Genomic DNA, 11219 nt, shown 5'->3' with positions numbered 1-11219 from the left:
TGTTTAAATGCTGGCAACTCGTTTTTGTGTGGCCAACTCACAATCCTCTCAGGTAACTTACATGATGCATGAGCATGTTTAGTTGTTGTCAGTTATATACATGCATGTACACATGAAGAGGTAAAGTTTGGCTGATGATGCTACTTTGGAAAATTATTGTCTTTATTATAGTCTTAGGTTCCAAATCACTTAAATATAAGTCTCAAGCTTACTTTTTGTTCAGTGAAGGGATTTAATGAATCTATATTTTTCTGAAAGATAATTCTTGAACCATACCTTTTAAAGTAATGTTTTTATAATTTTGCCTTGGTATTAAGGGACTCATCAGTAAGAATTGTTATTGCCTAACAAACAAAATTTTTTTTAAAAAATTGTTATATGATGTTCTTTTTTATAATTTTTTTTTCCTCTGAAAGGCAGAGATCTTCCATCTGGCAGCTTACTCCTCAGATGTTTAACAACAGCTGGAGCTGGGTCAGTCTGAAGCCAGGAATCCAGGTCTTAGTGGATGTCAAAGACCCCAAGTATTACAGCCATCACCTGCACATTAGCAGGAAGATGGAATCAGGAGCAGAGCTGAGACTTGAACACAGGCCCTCTGATATGGGTGGGATAGCAGCATCCCAGCAGTGCCTCAACTGCTATGCCAAACAGCCATCTCCCCCCAGTTTTCTTTCATGACTGCTTTTAAATGACAATTTCTTTGTAGAAATGAAAATGTTGAAGTATTATGACTGTTCAGCAATAACTTGAAGTTTCCTTCTAAAGGTTTTTTCCCCCAGTATCATGCTTCTTTCTAGGAACAGAGTAGTGTTCTGATATTATAAGCAGTCTGTGTTTTTTTTTCATACAGCTATCATAATCCTGACTTAACATGTGAGTGTCTATTAAGGTGATGCGTTTCCTTCCAACTGTAATTGGGTGAAGGTCATTTATCACTAGTCCAGGAAAAAAAAGTTAACTCCTAACAACCTATGACACTCAACAGAAACACGTCTGTACTTTGAAATTAGTCATTCATCTTTATTTCATAGTCTCCTTATCTATCACTGCAAAATGGTAGTATAGCAAATATTTCACCACATCATGTACTGCCAAAGGATAGCAACAGCAGTGTTTTAGAATGTTCAACTTGATGCTGACCTGACTGATGTGCTCAACTTTTCCCCAATGGACATCTAACTACAGAGATCAAGTGCTCTGTTAGCTCCCATGAAGCATTGTGATTGGCTTATTAAAAGACAATCCTTATTAGCAATTTCATGTCATCTGTAAAAAACTGATTCTCCTCCCCTCAGCTACATTCCACCTCTAATGTTTTTTAAGCAAAGAAGAATGTTAGCTTCAGGTTTCATGGTTTATTTTCCTATATTCCATAAAGCATTCCTTAAATTAATCTAGGCACTATTGTTTTAAATACATAAAATGATTGTTATAAGGATAGACTGTTAAAAATGTAAATGCTTAACATAGTGTATTGTACATAGTAATTCTTGGGTGGCTCCTCTCCTTATTTTTATACTGTGCTGTGCTTCTGCCCTGCTTTGTGTGACATGTAAAATAGCTCGTGAGTTTTAGGAGATTCCTCCCACATATATCGTTCAGTATTTGCTCTACTTGGTCAACAGAGCAACAGGGAGAGTGCATCTTTTTGGAATACCAAGTTCATTAAATATAGAAAAGGTTTAGCATTCTTATTTCATCTCTGGTAAAGCAATATCAAGAAGTCTTTTCTCAAAGGTCTTTGTAAAAAGAAGAAGTTGTAAGCAAAATATAAAAGAGTGGTGTTGTTTAAAAACACAGCAACGGTCCTGGTTGAACATCGTATGTTGAAATGACTGCTTAATTCAGTGACTCATAGGAGCTTTCTAGTGGAAATCAAGTGTTCCAATGAAGAAGCGTTTATTTTGTTAGGCAATAGTGATATGCCTTTTATTGGTTGGACTCTGGTAAACACCTGACAAAGAACAGTACTTTACCCGAAGAGACACTATTAGGAACCATATACTCTAACCACAAATATTACAGATTTATGCAGCTGCGAGCCTGGAAATACAAAAGGCAGTTCTTAGAGCATTGTGTGAGATGCAAACTAGTCCTTGATTTAAATAAATGTATAGGCAAAGTTTAAGTGACTAGGACTTCATATCCATATGCATGTATTACAGAAATTGTGGGAACACTTAGAAGTCTATTCAAATAGAAAACAATAAAGCACTTTCATGTTCCCTCATGTTCATAATCCCTACTATAAAACATTTTTTTTCAACAGAGGTTATTTTCTCAGAATGACTTTTGCTGTTTAACCACAGCAAAAATTAGTTAATATTTATATCTAAGTTTATATGCCCAGCTAAATAATTTATTTTTGTTAAGTAGTTTAGTTTTGATTCATATATAAGATTTATGATAGCACATGAAGCTATAGTCTCAGTAGAAGATAAGAACAAATAATTTTCATCTTTTAGTTTATTTGAAAATACAATTCAAGTGGAAAATACTTAACTTTGGAGATTTTTTAGTTTTATATTTCACTTTGTGGCCCTGTTGCTCAAGTCTGCTCTCCTGTACCCAGCTTTTCTAGATGATTTAAGCTGAAAGCTAAGGTTCTAGAACAGGATCATTACTGGGACCAGGGTAGATTTAGGAACCCATCTTATACTGAAGTATGGCCGTAGTGTTTTCAAGTAAATTCAAATAGTCCTTCCCCGGCACTTGCCCCCTTTCCTTGCCAAAACATTCCCCATGGGGCATTTTAGTAGATTTTGTTCCTATCAGGTGTCTTTCATGGAAGTTTCCAGATGGAAACAATGTTGCAAAGGAGCATGGCCTTAGCCACACTAAAGTATTCACTTTAATTCTAGAGAAGTTTCTGATTAATATTCAGTAGCAAAAGCATAGAGAGCATAATCTACCTCTGATTCCTCTCCTGAAAATGGAATTCAGAAAGCACAGAACTTCAAAAGTCAGTTTGGGGACTCTGTGTTTCTTGTTATTGATACAGATTGATATCTACAGTGTATGTTCAATTGACTTACTAGTACGTTAATAATAGACAGTGCTGATTTGTTCCAGCCTTGTACAGTTTCACACCTAAGGAGAATCATCTGTTTCAGGAAAGAGAGTTCTATGTACTTTAACATAATATTGAAGTGATGGTGGGACTTAGCAGCTTAAATTTAAATCCCAAAAATCAGAATAATTTTTAAAATGACAGCATACAATTAGTACAACCCATTGAAGGATGACCATACAAGACATATGAAAATTCAATTTAGTTGAGTTTGAGAAACCTTACAACTCTCCCACATAAAGTGTTAAAAGGTAAAGACAAGCAGTTAATATTATAGGCATGACAATGATTATGTATTGAACAGAGAATTGCCCCCACCACTTGGGATGTCCCTGCACTATTTCTACATTGATAGGAAGGAAGGTAGGCTGGTTTGATTTAGTTCTCAAAATGAAAACTTTCTTGATTTTCCTTAGTGAGTGAAAAAAAATTTTTTTAGAGTAAGAGACTGAAAACTGTAGCCCACCTATGTTTAATCATTAATAGGGAGCCCTTTAGTGAACTTAGGTCCTGATTTTGGAGTTTGGAATCTGACCTTTCGCCAAAGATAAACATTATTGTTGCAGGTTCTGGGGAGGGTCACTCTCTCACTGGCTGCCTTCAGAAGAGTCCACTTCTCAGTGACTCCCACTGGGAACTGGATGCAGTAGGGGGTAGCTGGCCAATATGATTCTGCTTGCTGTGCTTTTTCTCTGCTTCATTTCCTCATATTCAGCTTCTGTTAAAGGTAAGTTTGTGTTGCTTTTGCTTAACTTTAATTTCAATCTTTGAGGAGTGTGTGTGTGTGTGTGTGTGTGTGACAGTTGAAAGAATTCCTAACTAAATCATCCCCAAAACTATGTAACTTTCACATATTTGTGAAAGCAAGACTGGGCTGAAATGGAAAACAAATTCAAATGCCTCCATACATTAAGAAAATAGAAGCTCCTTTGAGTTTCAGTCCCTTCAGACCAGTGTATTTCTTCAATTTCTCACTCATGGCCTATTTTTCAAAGGAGGAGAAAGATGCCAGCTATTGTTACCTGCTGTGGTTGTCACATAGAATGCTGCTCCTTCATTTGAATTGTAAAAGAGAATTAAAAAAAAAAAAACTTCAGTTCTTAAATTTCATTCTGGTTGCTTAGCAATGTTACTTCAAGAAGAATTAGACCCAATAGGAAAGGCATCTGATTTACCAAAGAATTATGAATGAAGTGATAAATCATCTATTTAATTCCATTACCATTCAAAAGTGATAGAATAATCATAGTTGGTGCATTAAAGAAAGTAAAACTGCAAGCTATGGATTTAAGAAATAGGACTTACCATTATTGGAAAACTAGTGTTGCTAGTTCCAATTTTTGTTTTAAAAATGAAACTGATTTTAAAGCATGCACATGAGAAAGCATGAGCTAAAGACACATTTTATGATAAATGATTTCAAAATGCTATATGAGATGTGTCAAAGTGGAATCTTGTTTTAAGATGGATTGAATTGTAAACTTTGATCTTCTGAATGTTGCACTGTGTAAAATTACCACTTTTTAGCATCTCTTAAGACAGACTGTTAAAACCAATTGATCTAATACATAAATTTTCATGGTAGGGTCCAATTTTTAAAAACTCTGAATTTTAAGTAGTTGATATAAAATGCCTCACTTAGAAACTTTTAAAATCTGTTTGGGATAGATATGGATTTTGATCACAAAATAAAGTTTATCTTAAGAGTCTTTTGTGTGAAAAATTTCCACAAGAAGAAGAAGGACAATCTCTGTTATTGGAACAATAAATACCTAAATTTAACTGATTTCACTTAAGCATATCACACATTGTGTTCTTGAATTAAGCATAATATTTTCATTAATTTCTAAAATGTTTAATATTTAAAGGTACTTCCCTTTCTTGGATGAAAAAATAAGGATTTGTGGATCACGTCTGACTAAGAACTGTTAAAAGTTTACCATTGTACTATCTGTCCAATAAATTGTTGACTATTTGAAATATGAATGATTTATACATCTTAATGTCAGACCTTATATCATGGATTACTTTGAGACTAACAAGAGATATAGCAGTTATTATGGACTTCTCTTTTTTTTCCCAATCTATAAACTGGAAACATTGATAATTTGATGTTGTCAAATGCTCTTGTAACAGATTTAAATGTGCGCACACATATGTACACACCTTAAAGTCATTTGGGAAAATGTAGTTTAGGACGTGACAGTCACAGTTTGCTTTGTACAATCTGAGTGGCAAGCCCAAATTTTTATAACTTGAAGTGTATGCAATTTCCAGGTTGTCTTTCAGAAAAGATTACAAAATTATCTTACTTTTGCAAAGGTTACTGAGGAAAGATATGGTATGTGTACATGTTACTAGGGTCCCCTTCCAAAGTCCTGGAAGGAGCCAGGGCAAGTTAGGGGCCCCTAAAGTTTAAGCTTTATTAGTTTCGTGGTGCAATTACTTATTTCAAATATAGATAAAAAGTGCAGTCCTCAGCTCTTACTACCTAGAGGGCACAATCATTTGTATTATAGTACCAGGAGTTGATTATACATTCTTTACCTTTTGGCGTTTAGCTAGCAAACCACTTGTAAAGAGTATATTAAATTCAGGCCATTCTAAATTTTGGGATCTCATCTATCACCTCAAGATTTGTCTCTAACTTAAATTATCAGTGTTACTATCTGGTAAACCTTCAGATCTATATGGCTGTTGAGAGCAGGTTGAAATGCAAAGTAAATAGAGGAGGTTAGGATAAGTAGAAGAAATTCTAAATGGTTTGCTGAGAGTGAACTTTCTAAAAACTCAAGCTTTCCCTAGTTTTTCTTAATTATACTTTGTAATGATGAGTCTATTCACTATGCCTTCTGCAAGTTGTCTTTACATAGCACTTTTACTTTCTATTTAACTTTGTTCCCTGTAAGCCTGAGTGGTTTCTTTATTTCCAGTCTTTCTCTCAGTCCCTGGCCCTACTTTTACTTTTCAGTCTGTTTGCATTAATCATATTCTTTTTTTTAACCCTTCATCCTACTTTTATTTCTGACTTTGTAATTTTCTCTTCTTATAGCTTTCTAGTTTAACTCCATTTCCTATCACCATTGTACATTTCTTCAAATCTCACTTTCAATTTACCTGTGCTTCATTTTCTTGCTTAACCCAATAATCACTGTTCTATCTATGCTTTATAAATAGGTTTTCCAAAATATTTTTTAAAAGGTTTAAGGGTTTTGTGTCTCTTAAGCCACTTAAAAACTCTAAATTCACTTGAAGGGGCAAACTGAAGAGTTATAGAACTCCTTTTGGGCTAAATTAATTTATGCATACTCTGAAAGATTAAGTTAATATAAATAGATCATGTTCCAATGCCCAGTGTGGCCAAATCTCCAAATAACATAAACAGAGAAGTACTTACAAAAGAACAAGGTATCACAAGGCCAATACTAAGTACCCTCTACTCTCTTGAGCCATTTTATGCTTTTTAGGCATTAGGCAGATGAATGGGCATTTTAGACTGTTGAAAGGGCTGGGAAAAAGCTTTGGGAGAACAAGAACAAGATCCATTCTTTCCTGTGCTTTATCACTTCCAAGTCATAGTCAAGAGCTTATCTGTGGTGTGTCCCTTTTCATATTCTATCAACTAATAAAAACAAACAAACAAAAAAAGATGACACTTTGAAAAGCTTTGAAATTTATTTATTTATTTTTGACAGGCAGAGTTAGACAGTGAGAGACAGAGACAGAGAGAAAGGTCTTCCTTTTTCCATTGGTTCACCCCCCAAGTGGCTGCGACGGCTGGCGCACTGCGCCTATCCAAAGCCAGGAGCTAGGTGCTTCCTCCTGGTCTCCCATGTGGGTGCAGCGCCCAAGCACTTGGGCCATCCTCCACTGCCTTCCCGGGCCACAGCAGAGAGCTAGACTGGAAGAGGAGCAACTGGGACAGAATCTGGCACCCCAACCAGGACTAGAACCCAGGGTGCCGGCGCCGCAGGCAGAGGATTAGCCTAGTGAGCCGCAGTGCCGGCCCGAAAAGCTTTGAAATTTAAGAAAGGCTACCTTCCTCCAAATTTTTCATAGTTATTTTTGACACAATTTCAGGTAGTCCCCAAGACTTTCAGTAAATGTAGACATCAAATCCTGCATGCTATCTGTTCTGTTGGATTGAACTTGAAGTCAGTTTCTGTAAGCTGCCATGTAATGTTTACCTTTCAGAATTCCTATGAGGATCAGATAAGATAACATGTGTTGCCTGTTGCCCTATGTGGAATTTCATAGGTGTCATAAAATGGTGGCCTCTGTGTCTAAAATACCTGTGCTGACCAGAAAGCCCGTTTTTTAACCTGCTGCAGAGTCCCCAGTTAAAAGGCAGAAAGTGGCACAGCTGTCTAGTGCAGTGATTAACATGCCTCTTGGGGCACCCACACCACATACTAGAGTGCCTGGGACCAAGTCCCATTCTGCTCTAGATTTTAGGTTCCTAGCACACATACTGGGAGGCAGCAGGTGACCGGTCCTTTCTACCCACATGGGAGACCTGGATGGAGTTCCTGGTTCCCAGCTTTGGCCTAGCCCAGCCTGGTTGTGGCAAGCATTTGGGGACTGAAGCAAAGTATGGGAGATATATGTCTGTCTCTGTCTCTTTCCACCTTTCTAATTAATTCATTAGTTAATTAATTAATGTTTTACATGCAAAAAAGATATTGGAGGCGAGGGAGTCACAAACGTCATGTTCGTCAAGGTTTTTCCTGACTTTGTCTTTCTTTATCTGAAACCTCAGATTTTTTCAGACTTGATGCTTGGACATAGTTTGTTTTTGTGGTTATACACTTGGGTACCAGCTCTCATGCCTCCTTCTCCTGGCTCCTCTTGATGCTTATTAAAATTCTTGTCCTCTTTCTTTGAAGGTTTGTTAGATCATGTCATGTCACCACTCAAAGCTCTTTGGCAGCTTTCTGTCCCAGAGCCAGGCTCCACATCTATGCAAGTGTCTTTCCAGGCATCTCCTTTTGCTGTGTTATGCACGTACTGAAATCCAGTCTCCTTGACCTCCCTGTTGCTCCTGTCTTGTACCTGCATGAGCCTTGCTCAGGACCTTTGCATCTACGTTCCCTCTGTGAGGGGAATGGTAGGGCAGGAAGAATAGGGGAGGGTATTATTCCCACAGGAATGCACAGGGCCAGCATACAGCCTTTGCCCGGAATGTCTCCTTACTGAGGTCCTTGCTTCAGTGCTCGCTTGCTTATTCCAGCTTCCTTCACTAGCACTTCTATCATACTACGTAAGTTGCTTATTACTTGTTTTTTTTTTTTTAATTGCCTTTCTCCCCTCAAGTAAGTATAAGCTCCATTAGGATAGACATTTTATCTCCTTCATTAACTGGTAAAGCCCTGGAGGCTTGAAAAGAGCCTACCACCAAGTGGGTACTCAGACACCCTCGTTGAATGAGTGATTGAGTGAACTCTAGCTTACTCCCTAGGAAAGAAAAAGACTGCAACTTAAAGTTTTAGAGGAGTATAGTATATGTCACAGCACGGTTTCTAGAGCTGGTTGCCTGGGTTCAAATCATGCTTCCACCGCTGATTCCCAGGTGACCCAAGTAAATGATTTGGTCTCTGGGTGGCTCAGAGTCCTCATCTATAAAGTGAGTAATAACAAAGGCTACTTCTTGTGAGGATTAATGCAGAAAACAGAGAGGCTATATATTTTGGCCATTTGTCCCCTCTGTGCAGTAAGTGGTGGAGAACAGAGAAGTTTATTGCTATGTAGATGGCAAGACTTTCCAAAAGTTTTCTTTTTTTTCAAAGATTTTTAAAAAAATTATGTGAAAGGCAGAGTTACAGGGAGAGGAGGAGTTACAGGGAGAGGGAGAAGAAGAGAAGGAATGGGAGGGGGAGGGGCTCCCATTTGCTAGTTCACTCCCCAAATTGGGCTGGACCAGGCCAAAACCAGGAGCCAGGAGCCAGGAGCTTCTTCCTGGTCTTCCATGTGGGTGCAGGGGCCCAAGTTCTTGGGTCATCCTCTGCTTTTTTTTTTCTAGGCACAAAAGTGGAGAGCTGGATCAGAAACGGAGCAGCTAGGACTCCAACTATTGTGCATATGGGATGCTGGTGTCGCAGGTGTCACATCCCATGCCACATCCCAGAAGTTTTATTAATGCTTTTGAGTCTCCAAAATAATTTTACATCCTTTCTCGTCTGCCTCACTTTTAGTCTAGTCATCCACACCCCTTCCCTGCCCTTCTCTTCATGCATATATATGTATTTCTTGAAGGAAAAAAGTTATGGTTGTCTATGCTAGTTGGCCAGGCAATACAATCCCATTAGCACTGATAACTTTTTTGACACTCTCTTGAGAGCCATAGATATAAAATTTGCAAAAGGGGTTTATATATGCATAAACTTTAAGTCATCTCTGGGAAAGATATGATCATACTCTTTACATTTCTTTAGGGTAAGCTGAACTGAATTTCAGAGTGTGTGAACTCATACATGCATCAGTTTTCTTGACTCACACATTGATTTGCCTGTTATTTGGTATTAAATTGCCGCTGCCAAATTTAAGTTCATGCTAAGCTTTTATACAGTAAAACATTTTATTGAGGCACAGCTAACTTAAATTTCATATAGTTAGCCCTGAAATGTAGCCTTGAATGGAAAGTTTGCTAATTGAGTAAATTGCACTGGAGGAATATTCCTTAAATGTAAAAAAATCCAAATTAAGACCTACCTTTTTCTAACCCCTTAAACTAATTTACCATTTATCTTTTTGAATTCAAATAATATGTTAAATACAAATGGTGATGGTTAGTGTTTTTTTTAAATATTTTATTTATTTGAAGGTCTAAGAAACAGAGAGAGAGAAAGAGAGAGAGATTCCTCATCTACTAGTTCACTCACTTCCCTAAACACCCACAATAGCCAGGTGGAGCAGGCCAAAACCAGGAGCCCATAACTCATTGCAGGTCTCCAATATGCATGAGTGGGAGGAACCCAAGTACTTGAGCTATCACTTGCAGCTTTCCAAGGTATATATTAGTGGGAAATTAGAATCAGGAGGTAGAACCAGGACTCAAAGGTTGTGGGTGTACTTATTAGATTTTTAAAGCAATCTTTGGCAGGACCTCTACTTGAAATGAAATTCACATTATTAAAAGCAGAATAATATCATTTATTAACATGTGTTAGTTTAATCAAGGCAATTTTAGATAATCTGATAATTGATTTGAGATAAAAAGACTTTCTAATACAGAAGCCTATTTAGTAGTTCATTTATTTATTTTCTCAAGTCACTGACTTAAGCAGATAGGCAAGTAGAGCCATCTTTGATTCAGCAGGTATTTACTAAGCTGTCACTGAACACCACTGAGCTAGAGGAATGCGCTGATGGTAAGACAGCACATTCTCTGGCCTGACAGGTGCCTTATGGTCACAACTTGACTTGTGCCACTGTCTTTATGCAGGTCACACAACTGGTCTCTCATTAAATAATGACCAGCTGTACAGGCTCACATACGCCAGTGAAGTCTTTGTTGATCGAAGCAAAGGAAAACTCCAAGACAGTGTGGGCTTCCGAATTTCATCCAATGTGAATGTTGTCTTACTGTGGAGGAATCCTGATGGAGATGATGACCAATTGATCCAAATCACGGTGGGTATTTTCTACCAAAAAAAGAAAAAAAAAAACTTCTCAAAAAAAAAAAAAAACCCACAAACATTAGATGCCAGCAGTGTGTTTCAGAGATGTACCATTTGATAGCACGTTTGTTATCTATAACTGAAACAAGTAGATCCACAGTTTTTAAGTGTTGGCTGATCAAAAGCAATCTGATCTTCCAAATGGTTGAAGCAGAAAATTGGAAGGTCAGTAACTGAAGTATGATGTCTAATCCTGTGTGTCATATTAGTAGGGACATTAAACTAGGATTCATTCAAAATGTCCTGGAGTAAGGGGTCTAGAATCCATGTCATGAGAGAAACAAATGAAATCATTCCAACTGAAAAAAAAAGAGGTACATTAGGGGGTGCCTGAGTTCCTTGATGTAACAGATGGAACCCCTAATGAAGGAGTAACCATATTTTGTATTCATCTTGAGGGAAAAAACATTGCATGTAAGTATTTGCTCAGATTACGTGGCTTAGATTAATGTATTGAGAAGGGAGATCAA

The 11219-nt window shown here is 37.4% G+C and overlaps 1 protein-coding gene across 1 annotated transcript in view; it reads left to right on the top strand.

Moving 5' to 3' along the window:
• Positions 1 to 3660: 3660 nt before the first annotated feature.
• The window catches only part of MTTP (microsomal triglyceride transfer protein), a 62983-nt gene continuing 55424 nt past the window's right edge, over positions 3661 to 11219 (top strand). The window contains exons 1-2 of the mRNA XM_062199824.1: positions 3661 to 3800; positions 10515 to 10702. Of these exons, the coding sequence (XP_062055808.1) occupies positions 3740 to 3800; positions 10515 to 10702 (249 nt within the window). The 5' untranslated portion in view covers positions 3661 to 3739. The remainder of the gene's footprint in view (positions 3801 to 10514; positions 10703 to 11219) is intronic.

The sequence above is a fragment of the Lepus europaeus genome, chromosome 8 (genome assembly GCF_033115175.1).
Source record: "Lepus europaeus isolate LE1 chromosome 8, mLepTim1.pri, whole genome shotgun sequence".
Lineage (NCBI taxonomy): Eukaryota > Metazoa > Chordata > Mammalia > Lagomorpha > Leporidae > Lepus > Lepus europaeus.
The sequence above is the reverse complement of the archived record's forward strand: the minus strand, read 5'-3'. Positions and strand labels throughout refer to the sequence as shown.